This window comes from Chelonoidis abingdonii, chromosome 9 (assembly GCF_003597395.2).
Source record: "Chelonoidis abingdonii isolate Lonesome George chromosome 9, CheloAbing_2.0, whole genome shotgun sequence".
NCBI classification, from domain to species: domain Eukaryota; kingdom Metazoa; phylum Chordata; order Testudines; family Testudinidae; genus Chelonoidis; species Chelonoidis abingdonii.
The window spans coordinates 8,984,255-9,002,916 of record NC_133777.1 but is presented as its reverse complement, the minus strand read 5'-3'; the positions used below and the strand labels follow the sequence as shown (position 1 = coordinate 9,002,916).

Here is an 18,662-nt window from a genome sequence, read left to right as displayed (position 1 = left end):
AGGGGGTGAAAACGTGCCTGTAGTTCATCAGTACGTGCAAGGCACTCAGAGGTTACTGTGATGGCAGCCATAGATGTCTATCCCTAGGATAGACTTTCCACTCCCAAACGCTTCGTGCTCTAGATACACACAGCATCTCTGAGATGCAGCTGCCTCTAGTGTGGGAGGTGGAATCTATCCAACACATCGCGCTGTGGAGGCAGAGAAACTTTTAGGTCAAAGGGAGGTAATCTCATGGTATCCCATGATGCACATCACAGGGAATCTGAGGCAACATTTCTGCCAATCACTGGACATAAAATAACACTGCCAGCTACTGTAGTCTGTCGCTTGTTTGCCCTCACCGGGGCAGGGGAGGACAGGGAGGTCACAGCTAGTGTAAGTTAGCTATTCCCTGGAGTTGCAGCTGTGGCATGTACACAACATGTGGAATGACAGCATTCATACAGCCCTAGTGTCCGATGGAAATCAGAGAGACTGCTTAGGTAGCCTGCTGGATTCAGCCCTGAGTTCTGCTGAAGTCATTTGAACAGCAACTGTTTACACCAGTCTTGATCCTCAGCCGCAGGTCAGGGAATGAAGTCTGGCACGGACAAATGGGTTTCCAATGTGGGAGATGGGGTCAGAGTTCTGAGGGCAGAAGCCAGTGTGGTCTTCTGGATTGATATGTCTCTGCCTCATGCTGGGAAAGCATCTGTTCACGTGCAGAACTAATCAGTACCTTTGTGAACACCCCTAGACCCGGGCGAAGGCTGGTGAAGGTGAACCACTCACTGCCGTGCTCTGCAGGGGCAAGAACATGGGGTTAGTAACAAGCTGACGAGTTGTTTTGGTGTCCTCCAGACATGATGCTCCATCGCTACGTTGTCTCCAGGGTGATCTGGGCCTACATGCTTTCCATAGCCATGACCTACTTCATCACACTGTGCCTCTTTCCTGGGCTGGAGTCGGAGATCCGCAACTGCACTCTTGGGGAGTGGCTCCCCATCTTAATCATGGCTGTCTTCAACCTCTCGGACTTTGTAGGCAAGGTAGGAGGGGTCCTGGCTAGACTTCCTGTGCAGGCTTCCTTGGGGAGGGTGGGCAGCCATTGAGGTGCCAGATGAGCAGTTACTAAGGAGTAGGTCTCGTCTGATGGCCAGTCTACCCTGCCGTGGAAGAGAACTGGGAGTCAGTTGCCCAGGTTCAGGCCATGGGCTTGGAGTGGCTCATGACTTCCTGCAGTGCATGTTTTTACAGACTTTGTCTTCCCTCCTCTGCTATTAGAAAACCAGTCAGTTCAAACCGGCTTGTCTGCTGATCTGGTGTGTTATTAAGGATGTGGCTGGTGTGTGTTTGGGCTGGGGGTCTGGTCTAAATGGCGTTGGATTGTTACTGAGAATGGGCTAAATTTGGATTCCTTCAGATGCCACAGTAGAGACCTGTTTGTTTTTTGCTCTGAAATGATCCCTCAGTCTAGGCCGGCTTCCTGAACAGCCCCGCGTTTTATGGATCTAGATTTTACTGCAGAAGTCACTTTACTTTGCAACACAATGGGACTTTCCCTCTGTGTTTTAGATCCTGGCTGCCTTGCCTTATGACTGGAGAGGGACCCACCTTCTCATCTACTCCTGCCTGCGAGTGATTTTCATTCCCCTCTTTATAATGTGCGTGTACCCCAGTGGGAAACCCACCTTCAGCCACCCTGCTTGGCCTTGCATCTTCTCCCTCCTCATGGGGATCACCAGTGGGTACTTCGGCAGCGTACCCATGATCCTAGCTGCTGGGAAAGTGAGCCCGGAGCAGCGGGAACTGGCAGGTAGGAGGAATAATGTGTTGACACATGCCAGCCGCTCACGGGAGCCGTGTAGGGAGGCAGGGACAGTGCTGGCTGGACCCACAACATCACATGTTCCATTTGTGTTTCCCACGGTTAGAAGGGGACCAGGCTGTACTGCCACACCCTTGTCACTGCTCCTGCCTTCGGGCCCATCTGCAGGTGCTGCTGAGTTCTTAGCTGGGTTAACACATGGCCACACACCCCATGGCTAGCAGGTGGCTCCTAACCAGATAGTGCACTGTGGTTTGCCATTGTTCATGACCCTGTAACATGGTTGGCACCTACATTTCATGTGGCTGGGCCCTGCCTCTATAACCGAATTAGTAAGTCCCCCAATTTCCCACGTGTGTGCATGAGAGGGGATTTCCCATGCTGCTTCAGCTGCATTGCCCCAAGTGCACCTGGAAGCAGCAGTTGAGGCAGCGCAGGAGATTGCCCAGATGTACCCAGAATGCATTGCTGCAGACATTGCTGTGGGATGTGGTAGGTGTGGGCAGCCAGTGGGGGGAAAGATGCCGTGTGCATGGAACCAGCTCCCATCCAGGTTACATGTACACAGCTCTCTGTAGTGTGGAGAGACCCTTACTGCAGCAGGGAGAGACCACTTGTGCCTGGGTGGGGAGAGAGGATGAGGTTGGATCACTCCCAAATATTAAATGGATGCGGGTGGGAAGCAGGCCTCAATGGGCGGTCAGGTCCCTCTCCTGTTCCTTGTTATCCCTGCAAGAGCCCCCAGCTCAGAGGGCTTCAGGCCAGAGCCTGCTGCCTCTGCACGAAGCCATACAAAGCTTGGCTATGCACTGACGTGCCAGCTGCCCTGCATGTCGTTCTGCAAACGGCACTGGCACAGAGAGTGACTTACCCAGTGGTGCCAGCCCAGTATGAGAGTCATTCCCCATAAGCCCAGTTTCTAAGATCACCTATGCTTGGGGCTCTCTCTTGGGCTGAACTGAGTCCAGGAGAGGGGCAGGAGGTCAATGCAGGTGTGAGGATCCTGCTGTCCCTTTGGGGAGGGTGGCACCATTTTGGCCCTGGTAGAGTTCCTCTCCTGGTGGCTGCCTCCTGCCCATGCTGATCCAATTCCTGCTCTTAGGGTCCACTGTGGAGCCGGAGCGCTGGGCCCCTATACACTGCAGGGCACAACCAGTAACTGGATGCACCCTCGCTCTGCTTTGGCCTCCAATAGCATCGCCACTGGCGCTAGCGCTGGATTGCTCTGGGGGATATGTTATGGATTAGAGCTAGAGTAGGGAACCTCTGTCCCAAATCCGGCGGGGCCCAGGAGCATTAGTGGAGACACCTCTGGGTGCCCTGTTAGGGTCTGAGCCGTCAGCATGTGTCTGGCAGATGAGGATTAACCTCCTGGCTTCTCTTCCCCTTTCCCCTTCTCTGCAGGTAACACCATGACTGTGTCCTATATGACCGGATTGACACTGGGCTCCGCCGTGGCCTACTTTGCCTATAGCCTCACCAGTACGTCTCACAGTACCTGTTTCCACACTGAAACCTACAACAGCTCTTTCACGGCGGGGTACTGAGCGGGCGATGCGGCTGGAGCTACAGAAGCTCTGTGCCGGGACGGGGTACTGGAGAAGGGGGCAGGTGGGTTGGGCTGGGGAGGCAAGGAGAATGGGAATTATCTGTCCTGTATTTATTACTCTGTTCTCACCCTAGCCACAATCTGATCCCTGAAATATTAATCCCCCTTCCAGGCCCCTGGCCTGATGGACTGAAAGGGTGGAGCCGATCCTCAGGCCTGCAAGCTGGCTACAGGCAGGGCCAAGAGGTGTTTGCAGTGAGTCGTCACTGGCTTCAGCAACGGCACAGAAGTTTGAGGGTGACAGTGGGTGTCGCCCTGAAATAGCCACTCCCAACTTAGCCTCCTCTCAGCTTGCTCTTGTGGGTGAGCTCAGTGCTCTGAGGCTGGCCTCATCTCCCTCCCACCTCTGACAGGTCCTTGCGGGCTCTGGATTAGTGGAGCAGAACTTTCCAGACATTGGATACCCATTAGAGGATACAGTGGGTCTAGCGCGTGCCTGGTGTAACACCACTGAAGTCCAGGGTGTTAAACCAGGGATAAGCTTGGCCCAGGGATTTCCCAGCCAGCTATGGGTCTAGGCTGGGGTGTTATCCCCTATCGACACTTGGCTATTGTGGCAAATTAAAAACAAATGTGAGAGGGCGTGTGAATTGTGGTGAATCTCTGCATTTGGAAGTCCAGCTGATATGTGCCACCACTATGGAACCGTTTCTCATGACTAGAGGGGCTCCAGCTCCTTGGGGAACAGAGCAGTGGGGATTGCCCATTGACTGCACCCCTTGCGTTAGCATTTCACCCCGCAGGGTAGAGCGGGGAGGAGACTCCTGGGGTGTAGTTTCCTGATTTTGTACAAGGGTATGGGGTGTCCCCACCCACCCTGACCCAGAGAGCGTGTGTGCACAAAGGACAGGGTGCTGAGACTAGTGGGAATGTGATGGCGTTTGTGTCAGACGTTTGTGGTGGTCTTCGGCTCGAAGATAAAATTAACCCCTTGGCTACACCACCTCTGCATATCCCACCACCAGCCTACTGTCCAGCCTCTTGGTCTTCAGACCCGCACGCAGCCGCTTTGCAGTACACGTCACTGCCCGGCACCGTCCTGCTGCGTCACAACTATCACAGCTCCCCAGCACGTTCCTGACACGTGGCAGGTGTAAACCCAAGACTGAGTGTGCGCGCCAAGGAGATGCAAAGAGAAGATGAAGGGAAAGTGGGGAGACATTGCAAGGGGAGGGGGCAGTGTTAGAGGAGCGGAAGAAAGCAGGAGAGAGAAAGAGCTTGACAGAGGGCAGGAGGAGAGGAAAAGACCTGCGGTGACAGAAAGATGCTGTGTTAGAATGAGACACTGTATTGTAATCACTGGCCAAAACACCGCTGGCCTCGATCGGGTAGGAGTGGGGAAGGAGTTATCAATAGCAGGCACCACAACTGATCTACCCGGTGTTTGTTACCGTGGTCCTGGGAGTGTAACACTGAGGGGGTGTGCCCCTTCCCAAGAGATGGGTCCTGTGAGCTGATTGGAACCTAGGACCAGCTGCTCTGCTGTCCTCAGCGATTTGTCTACACTAGCAGGGCTTGTACAGTTTGCAAGTGGTGTTGTCTACACTAGCAAATATTGAAATAGGGGTGAGTGACAAGCTGGCAAATACCCCAGTGTCCTCTCCACACTGCAGCTTCCACCACTGCTATCACTTCTGGGCAGGGATTGGTGGTTATGCAGTTTGTAGTGCAGACTGAGCCTTCTCAAAAGTTCAGGTCTTCCTTTTCCAGCTTCCCCAGTGTGATGTTGTACTAGGAATTCCTGCCCTTGGAGACACAGTTGCTCCACCAGTCACCCACCCTGAAAGACCCAAGGGATTAGCTCTCCCATTCCCCTCTTCGGTCTCCCCCCCCCCAGAGCAGGGCACGTGCTCAGTGACCATTCCACTCTGGTTCCCAGGACGGTGTCAGGAGTTAAGGAGGTGGAGTGGGGAATAGAACAGTCACTGGAAACTAGGATGGAGCAGCTTCTTCAGCTCAGCTAGCACAGAGCTCATGTGGGGACCACATGCCCAAGTCCCACCATTGACACTTCCCCATAAAAGAACATCCCAGTAACTAGAACTGCCCTAGAGAGAGGCCCAGAGGTTGTGCCACAATCAAGGCTTGCTTCAGTCCTGCATAAGCCATTAAGGTGACTTGAAATGGGGGTAGGTTGTTTTTTTTTCCCCCTTGTAAATTGCAGCTCCACATTGCATACTCTTGCAAGTCTCCTGGTCGTTGGTGTTTTCCATAAAGCCCCAGCTCCTGGAGTTAGGAAACTCAACTTTAATTCAAACAATATACGTTTCCAGCCCTGGTTCTAGAGACAAGCCTGAAAACCTGAACCCCAAAATCCCTGAAGGCAAATAAAAAGAACCCAAATCTTATTATATTTTTAAAAATCTCATGATTTGTAAACCTTTCTCATGAGTTTCAGGAGCCTGATCCATGGGTTTTAAACGCTATGGGATGTTGCAGATGTACCCTGTCTCCTCTTTCAGTGACATATCACTGAGTCCAGGGGGAGCATAGCGTGTGCCACTGATTTCTTTTATCTGCGTGATGATCATTATTGCACAGAGCCGCAACGTACAGGCATGACTGTATCAAGTAGAGACACACTGGCCAGTTTTATGATCTTTGGACTAGATTGTAAAGTACATGATGATAAATACTGAGACAAGCTGCTTGTGCCATACATTTTATATGTGCACGTAGCTCATTTTGTAATATTTTAACTATATTTTAGAAGGTCATATACTTTTTGGGGGGGGGCGGGGGTGTAATACAGAGCAGGTGTCTAAGCTATTTATGGGGAAATCAGTAGATTTTTCTTCAGGGGAATCAAACCAAGCACATGTGTGTCTGCTTGCACCTGCGTCATCCTGCCAGTTGACTAGAAATACCTAGCAGTTGTCACCGGCAGTTAAACTAACCATTAAACAAAGGCATCAAGTCATGGTGCTGAGCTTTGGCCATCCTCTATAGTTACAGTGCAAGAGTGGTCACAGGCTGCATTTGCATCTGTCTATGCTGCAGTTAGACATACCCTGCAGCTGGCCCCTGCCAGCCAACTCGGGCTCACGGGCTTGAGCTATGGGGCTGGTTAATTGCAGTGTAGTCGTTCCGGCTCAGGATGCACCCCAAGCTCTGGGACTGTCTGACTTTGTAGGACCTTAGAGACTGGGTACCAGGCTGAACATGGATGTCTACACTCCAGTTAAACAGCCCCACAGCCCGAGCCCTGTGAGCCCAAATCGGCTGGCATGGGGCAGCTGCAGGATTGGAATTGCAGTGTAGCCATATCCTAAGTGGCCAGGGCCTGCAGTCTCAAAGCCATGTGACTTTAGTCATGGCACAAAGCCTTTTCCTTTGCAGCACAATGCTCCATGCTCCACTTCAGCTAATGGTTCCTTGCCATCCTTCCCTGGCCTCCTTCCTGCTTTCTATGCAGAGTCACAGAGTGTCAGGCCAGAAGGGATTATCAGCATATTCTTGGGCAGCCGACCTGCTGCAGAGCACAGGACAGAGAATTTCGCCTGCAGCGGAGAGGCCTAGTCCTCCCTTCTGCGTAACCTAGCAACACCTGTCTGCCAGCATCATGTGCTCACACACAATCTAGCACTAGGTTGAAAACATGTCCTCAGCACTGAGTTGGCTGATGGGCAGAAAATGAGTCATGTCAACCGCTCCTAATGCAGTGATGACGCTGCCTACCAGCCAACCACTCGATGCCTTGTTGGGATGAGCTGGCGGGGCCATGGTCAGGAGCCAGGCCTGTACATGCATCTGACGAAGTGGGTATTCACCCACGAAAGCTCATGCTCCAATACGTCTGTTAGTCTCCAAGGTGCCACAGGACTCTTTGCTGCTTTTACAGATCCAGACTAACACGGCTACCCCTCTAATAATAAAATATTTGGCATCGCTAGTTCAACTAATGTAAATTGTCTTGAGGCAGAGACACGGGAAGCGATGCGCCCAAAAAATACTTGGCTTTGTAGGGAGTACGAGCACATGGCCCCATCGCCCGCCAACACCCGCCTCTCTGCTGGGCCTGGGCGGTCTGTTCTGTGGGCAGGAGAGCAGAGTGAACGTTGGCTCATGGCAGCCTGCGCGCTAGACCAGGGCAGACAAGCTGAGCAGAGGGAAAGGGCACCAAACACACTCTCCCCGTGGCCTGGCTTTGTTGCAGGGACAGCTGGTGAATCAGAGGAGCTGAGAGTCGGAGTCAGTCTAAGTAAATAGGGAAAGAAATTTGCCAGGGCTGGTTTTAAACCCTGTTCTTCCCAGGTAGGGGCTGCTGGAGAGGGAGAGCAGTCTAGCCATCAGAAGCGGGTCAGCTCAGAGGCCTTCCCAGCTCTGCCATTGGTCCCCTGGGCAAGTCCCTTCACGTTGCTCACAGCCTCAATTTCCTCAGCTGTGAAATGGAGCTGCTGATAGTATGGTCACTGGGGATGGAGTGGGTCAGTCACAGAAGTATTTGTAAAGCACATTGAGGGCATCAGCTGGATGTTGCTGGGAGGGCACATAGCATGATTAGCACAGCTTCCCAAGCCAGGGCTGACCAGCCCTGAGCCATTTCTGGGAGATCAAGTCAAGTGGGCCAGCACGGGGATGTGCCCCTCTGTTCTCAGATCGCTCATTTCCTGTGCAGATGGCTGAGGAAGGGCAGGAGCGGAGGCAACATTGTCCCACCCTTGGCACTGCCCCCATCATCTCTCCTGTGTCGCTACCTGCTGCTGGGGTTCCATGTTGATAGCATGTCAGTAAGAGCGGTGGTTTCCAGCGTCCACAGCTCCCCTAGACTCTTGCACCGGCCAAAGCAAGCTCAGGGAGGGCCACATCCTGCTGGCTGGCACATGAAAACATGTGATGGGACCAGTGTTTGTGACGGGGTTCAGGTTCGTGTGGGTGCTTGCCCCAGTGACAAAGCCCTCACTGCAAGCTATTATTCAGGATCGGGTAGGGGGGACCCTAACTACTTAATTCTGCCCCATCCATCCCACCCCTCCTGATTAGGGGCAGTTACAAGTGCTTCCTAACCTTTTCAGAAAGTGCCGCGCTCCCTCCAGTGTGTCCTTGCCCCATGCGGTGGGACCTGGTTCTATCAATGGGGAGAGCAATTTAATATTGTTGCAAATCCATGACTACTGCAAAACATCTTGGTTGCTGGGCCTGGCCAATCAGCCCTTCACAGCAACAGCAGGGAGAAGTGCCAGATCTCCCTTCTGCCAAGTCACTGGAGTCAAAGACGACGCTCCATCAGTCAGGAGTAATAGCGGGGGCTGTGACACCAAGGCTATAGGTTAATTAAAGGGGTGGCCACCCTGTGGCTCCGGAGCCACTTGTGGCTCTTCAGAATTTAATATGCGGCTCCTTGTACAGGCACCAACTCTGGGGTTGGAGCTACAGGCACCAACTTTCCAATGTGCTGGGGGGGGGGGTTGCTCACTACTCAACCTCTGGCTCTGCCCCAGGCCTTGCCCCCACTCCCTTCCCTGAGCCTGCTGTGCCCTCACTCTCCCCCATGCCCCAGAGCCACCTGCTCTCCCTGAAACAGCTGATCAGGAGGTGGGGGCAGGGGGAGGCACTGATCGGTGGGGCTGCTGGTGGGCAGGAGGCACTGGATGGGGGTGGGGAGTAGATGGGGGGGCTGACATATTACTGTGGCTCTTTGGCAATGTACATTGGTAAATTCTGGCTCCTTCTCAGGCTCAAGCTGGCCACTCTTGATTTAAGAGCTCAGGGGCACAGGCTGAGACGCTTGTGAACGCTGGTGGCAGAGGGAGGTTAGTACTGGCCAGTCATCCCTCAGTACTTAGCAGGAATGGGTGCAGAAATATGGCCACACACTCACACTTTCCCTTTGCATAGTTCGGTTTGCTTGTCTGGTGCACAACCGTGTGGGGAGGAGCCCAATTGGCTGGGTTCATGTACACTGAGCAGGGAACCTGCAAGCACCAGCTTGGATTGCACAGCAGGGGTAGTTGCTAAGCATAGGTTCAGCTGTGGTGTATAGGGCCCCTAAGGGCTGCACCCCACCCTACACAGAGGCCACAGTTATAGCCCGTCATGGTGCTTTTCTGCACTGCAGCGAAGCCCATGCCACATTTTAACTGTGAGCGCCGCTAAGAGTGTTACTTTAAGACCTGGACAGAGGAAGTTTTTGCCAAACCCCAGGCCCAGTGCTGTAGAAGCCTGAGTGCCAGCTACTGGCCTCTGAGCTGTTAACTTCCAGGGTACAGATCTGCTGCCAGCCAGCCCACACAGCACAACACTAAGCCATGCCGACTCCCAAAGCTGGTTGCCCCTCTGTGCTTTCCCAGCTGCCTTTCCTGCCCTACCTGGGATTTCATTATGGCGGGACCACAGTGCACAAGAGCGACAGCACAGTGTGGCTGAGGCCTATGGCACAACAAAGAAGCCCTCTAGTTATGGGCCTGGTCTGGGCTTTGCTGGGTGGCAGGAGGTGACATTCACATGTGTGGCTGCGGCGCTATAACAACAGGCTGACACACAGCCTAACCTGCCATGGCTACATGGGCTGCTGATCTGGTTGCCAGGGTGGATAAGGCCAAACTGATGGTGCCACCATACTCTACCCCAGGCTGCGAACATAGCTAGCCCACAGTTGGAACACGTGCTTGGCCAGGCCGTGAGTACTAGAGCCTTATTTGCACAGAGCAGGTTCAATCCTGTGTCAAACTACTTGTACCCCCCCTCACACACACACTTGGAGCCCAATGGCTTGCTGGTTTCCCTTGCCTCTTCCTGGAGAAAGGCCATGCCCGATGAGCACATGCATCCAGCCTCAGCTCTTCTCTTCACGCCCCATGTCGGGACACACACGGCTTGTTGCACATGCACCCGGGCAGGCATTGCTCCTGCCTACACTGCAGGTACTGGCACAACAGTGGAGCGTTTACAGCACCAGCGATGTCAGTGGGCCACACGCTCACGCTAGTCAGTGCTGGGGCATTACAGACTGCGAGCCTGGGTCTAACTAGAGCTGAGTGGGTAGGAGCTAATCAGGCCATTTCCCCTCGCTGCCTGCTGCTGTTTTCTCAAACTGATCCACTAGTGTAAATTAGTCACTTGGTCCTGTAGCTTGTCCAGCAGCCATTGCTGGTGAGTATTTGACATACAGTGGGGCAGGAGGGTGGGGGGGCATGTCTCTTGGTTCATTCTGATTGGTCAACCCAGGGAGACGCGATTGTTTGTGGTGTTACCCTCCGCCCCGCCCCGGGTGCAAATGACTTGGGTTCAAATCCTCACATTTCCCATTCAAAAAGTCACTACCTTTGAGTAGCCTCCAACAGTTGATTTCAAGTGGCTGGCCACACAAATGTGCCTGCCAGCAAACTCCTTGGCTAGTGTGGCATGGAAAGCAGCTGAAAAATACAGCCTGAGCATGGGCAAAGCAAATGGCAGTTTTGGTTTTATTGAGATGACATGTCGCAGCTGGAGCGATTTGCTCAGCGCTTGGCCCATCGATGGAAGGGAATCTAAACTCTGTTAGAACCTGTCTGGGTCTCTCGTGTGATCTTTTCAGTGATGATGGGCTAGGGTGACCAGATGTCCCAATTTTGTAGGGACAGTCTTGATTTTGGGGTCTTTTTCTTATATAGGCTCCTATTTACCCCACACACACACACACACACTCCCTGTCCGATTTTTCACATTTGCTGTCTGGTCACCCTGTGGGCCCTGGTCAGCTAAAAGAGCCTGCCAGGAAAATCCTAGCATGCAATTTATGTCTGTCCTCCACACCAACATACATTGTAAAAAAAATGCTTTACGACTGGGCTCAGTAGTGCATTTAAAGTCCATGATGCCGCCTGCAAGAGAGGGCTGAAAATTGTAGTCACCGTGGGGAACTGGACACTCAATTTCCATAGCCCCCCCTCTCCCCAGAAGCCTTGACCAGTTCAGCTGAGATAGGTGCTATTGGGGGTTGCAGAAAAGACAAATCAAGTGGGCTTGTGTGAAGGAGCCAGTCATGTGACAAATACAAGCTGATTCACTAGCACACAGTTTGCAACTAAGCAAACATCATATGGCCGGCTGAGCAGGGCTCAGGCAAGGCCATTTTGTAGCCTGTACCAGCTTATCAAAGCCAAATAACGTGTGTTTGACCGGCCAGGTTTACAGGCGCAATATGACTGTTTAGAGGCACGTGCAGCCGCCCATCTCTGCTTGTCCAGTGGGTGTGTATCCATAAACGTAGGGCTACATTAACTGTAAGCCACACTTTGAAGTTGGCACCTTTCACTATGTTCTTTTCTGCCCCTGAAAATACCCCCAGGCCAAGCTAGACAGGCAATTAAGGGGCTACTCACTAGGTAGCAGGATGGAAGCAGCAGCATGTCTCAGCCCAGCTGCTGTCAGGTTCCCTTGAACACACACGGTGATTTGTGAGGGAGCCTGGCTCACTCTGGAGCTGGCACCCCCTTGGCATGCGGGTGCGTGTGTGCTGGCGTCCTTACCCCAGAGCGCTGCTGAAACATCTTTGTTTGCATCCACAGGGCAGTAGAGCCACGGGCTGCAGGCCGGGCTAAGCTAAAGACTCTAATGTGCGTCTCTCTCAGGAGGGGTTTCAGGCCTCGTCCAGTCTCTGTGTCGCTGTCTTAGTTGTCACTTTGCTGTTGTGTGTTTGCTGATGAATAAACTCTGTTTTTTTGTAAAAGGCACCAGAGAGCCGGCCCCGGGTCACTTCCTTTCTCTGCTGGGGGAAGTCTGTCCTGAGGGGACAGTCTGCAGCCAGCCAGCCAGGAGCCATTTGCTAGTCACTGAGCCTCAGCAGCATTGAGGTGCCCACTGCCTATTGATTTGAGTGGGAGTTAGGCACCTGAATAGTTTTGCCCCTCTGGGACCAGAGGGCAAAAGCAGGGTGCCGCCCTCGCCGCATCATCCCTTCCAGCGCAGTCTGTACAGCCCTTTGGGAGCCCCGCAGTCCCAGCCCCAGTCAGAGGACCTGGGCCAGCCACGGGTCTTTTATTACAGTCCCTCAGTTTCCCACCTGTAAAATGGGGAGAATAGCACTGCCCTACCTCACAGGGCTGGGGGTGGGAGTCACTGGCACAGACCGCAAGCATTTCTGCCGCCTGGTTCTGCGTGCAGTGCCCTAACTCACACTGCTCTACCCAGGCTTTTAAAGCCCAGTTTAGAAATACATTTTATTCAGCCTTAGCTCACAAAGTAAAACCGTACCTCACCCCCCAACACACCGTTAGACAATTAAACCTGTGAGCCTTTGGTCCCAAAAGAACAGGAGCATTGGGTTGTGGGGTCAGGCCCATCAGTGGGGCAAAGGGAGTGGTCCTTGTCACAGCTTGGGAAAAAGCATCCTCACCCAGCCAGTGTGATGTCAGACAAAGGCCTCTCTTCATGCGCCCACCACGAGGCCTTTCCAAACAATCTGCTCAGGGGGCAGGAGCTGAGCAGACCCCGCCCTTCCTACCTGCAGCATATTCCTCTCAAGGGAGAGGTGGGCTCTGGGCAGAAGCCTGCTGCTTCTTTGCTACATCACAGCCGGAGCCAGCCAGACTTTGCCACTTCGAGAGGTGTTAGCAGCTTGCTAAGAGCCTAAATATGCCTCTGAAATAGCCTTCCATGGCAAGTGCCACCACAGATGCAGAGCATTCTCCTCGGGCTGAGCTCAGCCTGGAGCGAGGTGGGATATTGCTTTCCTTTGGCATTCACCAACAATGAAAGCCATCCATGATGCAGCAGCAGCCCCGCCCTGCCTCAGGGACGCCACAGATTGTGTTGGCCCATTGAGTCCAGGGGATGCCTGGGAGCTGGGGAAAGGGGCATCCGTTGCCTTTAGGAAGTCATCATCTGAAAACTAGCATTCAGTGCCTGTGCCACAGGACACCTGCACAACCGCCACACAACCAGGCCCAGGCAGGAGGTGAATGGTTATTAGGCTGTCTCCTGTCAAAGCCAAGTGCTAAAACACACCCAAGCACTAAATCATCAAGCCTCCTTCCGCAGAGCCTAGGTCTGAATGAAGGAGGTGGGGTTGTGGCACAAGGAAAATGGGAGTCTTGACCTCACTCTGCTGAGTTCTAACTCAGTGCCTTTGTGTAAGCCTGAACATGTTGGCTAAGCTCTCAGAGAAAAATACAACACTGTGAATTTAAACTGATTTAGTTAGACCTGCAGGAACCTCATTTCGCTCTAAGAGCAGTCTAGCATGGCTGAGTTTACACCTCTTCCGCATTTAGTTAAAATAAACCAGATTAGGAGTGTCCACACACGGGCTTTGCACCAGTGTAACTAAATCCATTTAATGGTACAATTTTCTCATTGGCTCAAAGCTCAGGCGGCTCAGGTGTGGGAAGGTGGCCAGGCAGGGAATAAGATGCAGCGCAGTGCACCGTAGAACCACAGATGGTCTATTGCCTTTGCTAGTGGCTGCACTCCAAAGTCCAAATTAATGAGCACAGTGGGTGCACGGCCATCCTGAAAGTCAGGTGTCTAGCATCAGCCATTCTACATCCAAGGTAGCCCCAAGTAGAGGCCCTTTTTAAGTTGTCTCCAGCAGGACCTCGGAGGCCGGTGATGGATTTGTTTGGAAGCTTACCTGACCCAAGAGAAAAACCTAGTGCTGTGAGACAAGGGCTCGAGGCTAAGCTCCAGGTGACCAGGTTCCTGGCACAGCTAGGTTAGCTTGTTTGAATCCCACATCCCCTGAAACAGGAACAGGTGTCTTAGCCAAACTGATGGGCATTCCCTGGGACATGGGAGTGAAACGCCATGGCTTAGCTGAGCTGGCCAGAGCAGCAGGGGTGGGAAGCAGGGCTGCTTACATGCTGCAGGCTGCCAACATTTAACCAGGGGAAATGGCCAGTCTCATTTTAACAGATGTCTCCTGTCCTTGTCCCTTCACCCCCTCCAGCCACTGCCCTGTCCTGTCTCATTCTAGGCTGCATGAGACTCACCCCATCCATGCAGTGCTGGCTGTTACTTGCAGCTTCTGATAGACGGCTACATCTGGCTCCTGTTAGGAAGTTACTGTGCTAATGGTTCTTTTCCCATGCTGAACTGCTACAAGGCCATTGTCCTTACTGGGAAAGCCAGGAGACAGTGAGGTGCAGCCACCCTGTGTCATCACAGGTACTGAAAATACATGTACCTTGGCCAAGGGGTAGGTGGGCCTAGCAGGGGTGCATTGGTCTCCATCAGCACCACTGCTTTCCCCAGCTTTCTGGTAGAAGAGTGTCCAGCACAATCCACCCTTAAAGTTTCTGCAGGAACAGCCCAGGCAGCAGACACCCCAGCCCAGACTGGAGGCAGTGCAGGACCAATGCACATTTCCCCAAAACCCCTTTCACCTTGTTCCCTCTGCCCAGTGCAGAGGCTCCAAGCAAGCGAAATGTTAGCTTGAGGGCTCAGCCTGGTCTTTCCTGGACCTGTTAACTCACTCCTTTCCCCACCTGGGGTCAAGGCAGCTGGGCCTGAAGGTCACTCTTGTTCCCTTTGCTCCAGCCACCATCTCCTCGGCTGCAGAGGTGCCCTGGATTACTCCTCTGGCTGAGAACAACCAAGGAAGATGGTTCCATCAGGAGCCTGGCACTAATGCTCCTGCAGTGGCCCACACCCCATTCATTGCACTGCTCCTTCTGCTGCATTGCAGGCATCTACCTGCCGCCCCCAAAACTCGCACGTGCCTCCTCTCTGCTCCCCACCCTGGGAGTGTTCCAGACGCAGGGCAGAGCATTCATCAGACTTGTGCTTAGAGCCAGGTTTGTCGGGTGCTGTATAATTAGACCATTGCACCCCTATGGATGCCCTAGTAAGGGCCACTCAGAGAGGATGTCAGACTCAATCACCTAAATCTGGCTGTCACAAATCCACAACGGATCTGTTCAGCCGTTCTCAGCTAACCCACCATCAGGGTGGACCAAAGCTTGACGGCACACTTAATAGACAGCATCAACTGAACCCAGGACCATTAGCACTAAGACTGCGTCTCTCCGAGAAACCTGAGCCATTGGCAACTGAAGCAGTAGGATAGCAGCGTACGGAGTAACAGCACCATGTGTGATAGTATCCTAACCATGCCATAGCAGGGGCAGTTCTGCCCTGTGTCCATCGTTGGGCTATGCTGCACCCTTGAAGGTACACTGTGCTCTAGGTATCTCACTTCATAGTGCAGCTCCTTGATAGGGTGGCTTCTGGGAGCCCAGGGGAACGGGAGATCAGTGTGGTGTGTCTTACTGCTTCTAGAAAACATTCGTTCTGAGTCCCAGAAGCCACTGCCCATTGGCCTACCCTCATTGTTGGAAAGAGCAGAATAGCAGAATGCCGCCCCGTTCTATTGGGACTCATCGACTGCTGAACCAAGATTGTGGTGGAAACAGGGCTAGTTCATTAAACTTCCATGTACCACCTTTCACCTCTGGCAATGGTGACAGAACCCAAGTGGTGGCCCAAGAGGCTACCTCGAGGTGCTGCACTGAGCAACAGTGACAGGACGACATAGGGGAGGAACCTGCATTAGGATCGTAAGATACTGAAGGAGGAGGATCCCTGGTAGAGGCCTGCAACAGAACGACAACTTTCATTTCATCCTCCAGACCCAAACAGAGTTGGACACCCTGGTCTGTGCTGAGACACAGGGAAAAATCCAGCCCTCCTCTCCAACAAGCTAGTGCTGCAGAACAGTTGCTAAGAGCAACCTCTCATCTTTGAGAACACTGGGGATGAAGTAGTAGTGTGGGGGCCAGGGGCGCAAGGCAGGGAGGGAATCCATAATGTTCTCTCCCTTCCCCCATAAATTATACGCAGAACACACTGGCAACACTGGCTTTCCATGTGCAGAAAAAGAAAATCCAATTTGGCAAGTTGCTATAGATTTCCACATGCCACAGCCATCAAGACACTGTTCACGGCAAGGGGGTGAAGCCTGGTAGCTTGTCCAGTAGCATTTGGAGATGCAGAGGAGAGAGGAAGCTGACCAAGACCCTGGTCGCATGGGTTCTCTATGGTCCTATTTTCACTCAGAGGTGTTTGAGATGGCTGAGTCCAGCGAGAGGCACCTGACTGATGGCAGCTACCTGCGACAAGCAGCCAACACTTGGCATGAGGAGTAAGGGCTGGGGATGGAATGCCAATGGCAGAGCAAAAATCTTCCATAAGAGGAGCTCATCGCAAAGGGTCCTGGACAACTTTTCCCATTCACCAGCCAGAGCATGGCCCTTCCCAAGCACATGGGGCCAGGCTGGGAGCAGCCCAAGTTCCATTGTCAGAGTGCAGACTGCATAGATGCCTTAGGGCACAGCTCAGAATCTGCGTTAGGAGGGGTGCATATGAGAGTCTCGAGCAGGTCCAATACAGGTATTCACACCAGTGTTTAGGAACCACTTGCTCTATTGGCTGCTCCTTGGTAAATCTTAGTGCACAAGCAAATACACGGACCTGGAGTCAACGAGCACAATTTTAGCCATCTTGATGGGAACGCCGTCTCCATCAAGCAAAGCAACTTGTGTTGGTCCCTCGGTGGCTGTTAAAAGCAGAGTTCTACACTGAGAAGTGACTTAGTAAAAATGGCACTTCTCACTCAGCAGGCCTGGCCTCCTGTGTGCACTGGAGTCAGCAAGTATAACTGACGCCTTTGTGCTTTACTGATTCAGAGCATAAACTAACTTCCTGCTGCCTCTTGCCTCTGCACAGCCAACACCGCTTGGAAGCAGCTGAGGATTCTATTCCATATTGAAATGTAGGGACCAGTTAGACTGGTGCAGAGTCCGTCACACTTGTGCAGAGGCATGGGCTGGCTGCAACTCTTGGCAGGATTTGGCCCACAGGACCTTTATGAATGGCGTTTATAGGAGAAGGAAAGAGTGCAGCTGGGCTGAGATCTTAGGCTGAGTTTGCAGTTGGAAGAGACCGCTCCCTGCTCACAAAGACTGAGGAAAGCACTTAAACATGCGCTTAGTTTTCATGGAAGCCCATGGGACTTAAGCACATACATAAAGGATTTTCCTAAACAGGGATGGATTCAAATATATGTGTGCGCGCTTCCTTGGAGTGGCACCAAACGGAGCACATGGGACCAAGAAGTCAGAGACAAGCAATCAGGCCAAGGGTATCATTGCTCAGAGCAGGAGAGCTTTCACTGCATTGACAAGTTGTGACTCCCACAGGGGGGTGGAGGGGGCACAATCTAAAGAGGAGGATGCGTGACCACCCCATGCATCTCTTCTACCCAGTGACACCCCCACCCCCACCCTGTGCCCAGTCTGGGGCTGCTGCGTTCTGCCCACCCCATGTTACCTGTGGGGGGAGGAGGGGCTCTGTCCTTCTGCTGTGCCTGCCTCCCCCACCACATGTTCGGCTGCTCTCCCAGGCTCAAGCTGGCTGCTCAGGGTCACTGTTCTGTGCGGCACAGCAGCTGCCTGAGAGAGCCTGGCTGGGGAGGTGACAGCAGCAACCTGCTGCCTGCCTGGGCTCAGCTGCTGGTGATGGGGCCAAGCATGTAGGGGTGTGGGGGGGTGCACTCTTGCTCCCTCTGCCCCTTTCTCAGGCAGTCAGGCAGGGAATCGTAGATCATTAGGGTTGGAAGGGACCTCAAGAGATCATCTAGTCCAACCCCCTGCTCAAAGCAAGACCAATTCCCAAATCCCTAAATGGCCCCCCTCAAGGACTGAACTCACAACCCTCGGTTTAGCAGGCCAATGCTCAAACCACTGAGCTATCCCTCTCCCCCACAGAAGTGGAAGGGACCTCGAGAGGTCATTTAGTTCAGTCCCCTGCACTCAAGGCAGGACTAAGTATTATCTAGACCATCCCTGACAGGTGTTTGTCCAACCTGCTCTTAAAAATCCCCAATGATGGAGATTCTGCAACCTCCCTAGGCAATTTATTCCAGTGCTTAACCACTCTGACAGTTAGGAAATTTTTCCTAATGTCCAACCTAAACCTCCCTTGCTGCAGTTTAAGCCCATTGCTTCTTGTCCTGTCCTCAGAGGTGAAGAACAATTTTTCTCCCTCCTCCTTGTAACAACCTTTTATGTACTTAGTGGTCCGCTGCTGCCACCTCCCCAGCCAGGCTCTCTCAGGTACCTGCTGCAACAGAGCAGTGACCAAGTGGCCAGTCCCACCCCTTCCACTCTCCACCAGGGCCTGACTGCCAGTTGGGGCTGGGGGAGAGGGAGGCAGGCACTTGACCCCATATGGCCCTGGTACGCATCGCCAATCTGCAGACGATAGGTGACCACGACGACAAAAAAAACCAAACACAACTCTAAAAAACAGGACAAAGAAAGATGC

General features: G+C 53.0%; 1 protein-coding gene across 2 annotated transcripts in view; it reads left to right on the top strand.

Annotated features, from left to right (window-relative positions):
* Positions 1–12,066, top strand: part of SLC29A4 (solute carrier family 29 member 4) — a 30,670-nt gene extending 18,604 nt beyond the window's left edge. The window contains exons 9-12 of one of the 2 annotated variants that reach the window (XM_032767761.2): positions 844–1,031; positions 1,558–1,798; positions 3,215–3,292; positions 11,909–12,066. In XM_032767761.2, coding sequence (XP_032623652.1) covers positions 844–1,031; positions 1,558–1,798; positions 3,215–3,292; positions 11,909–11,916 — 515 coding nt within the window. In that variant the 3' untranslated portion in view covers positions 11,917–12,066. Of the gene's footprint in view, positions 1–843; positions 1,032–1,557; positions 1,799–3,214; positions 5,819–11,908 lie in introns of those variants that run through there. The other variant, XM_032767760.2, reaches the window with a different exon arrangement.
* The last annotated feature ends 6,596 nt before the right edge of the window (positions 12,067–18,662 follow it).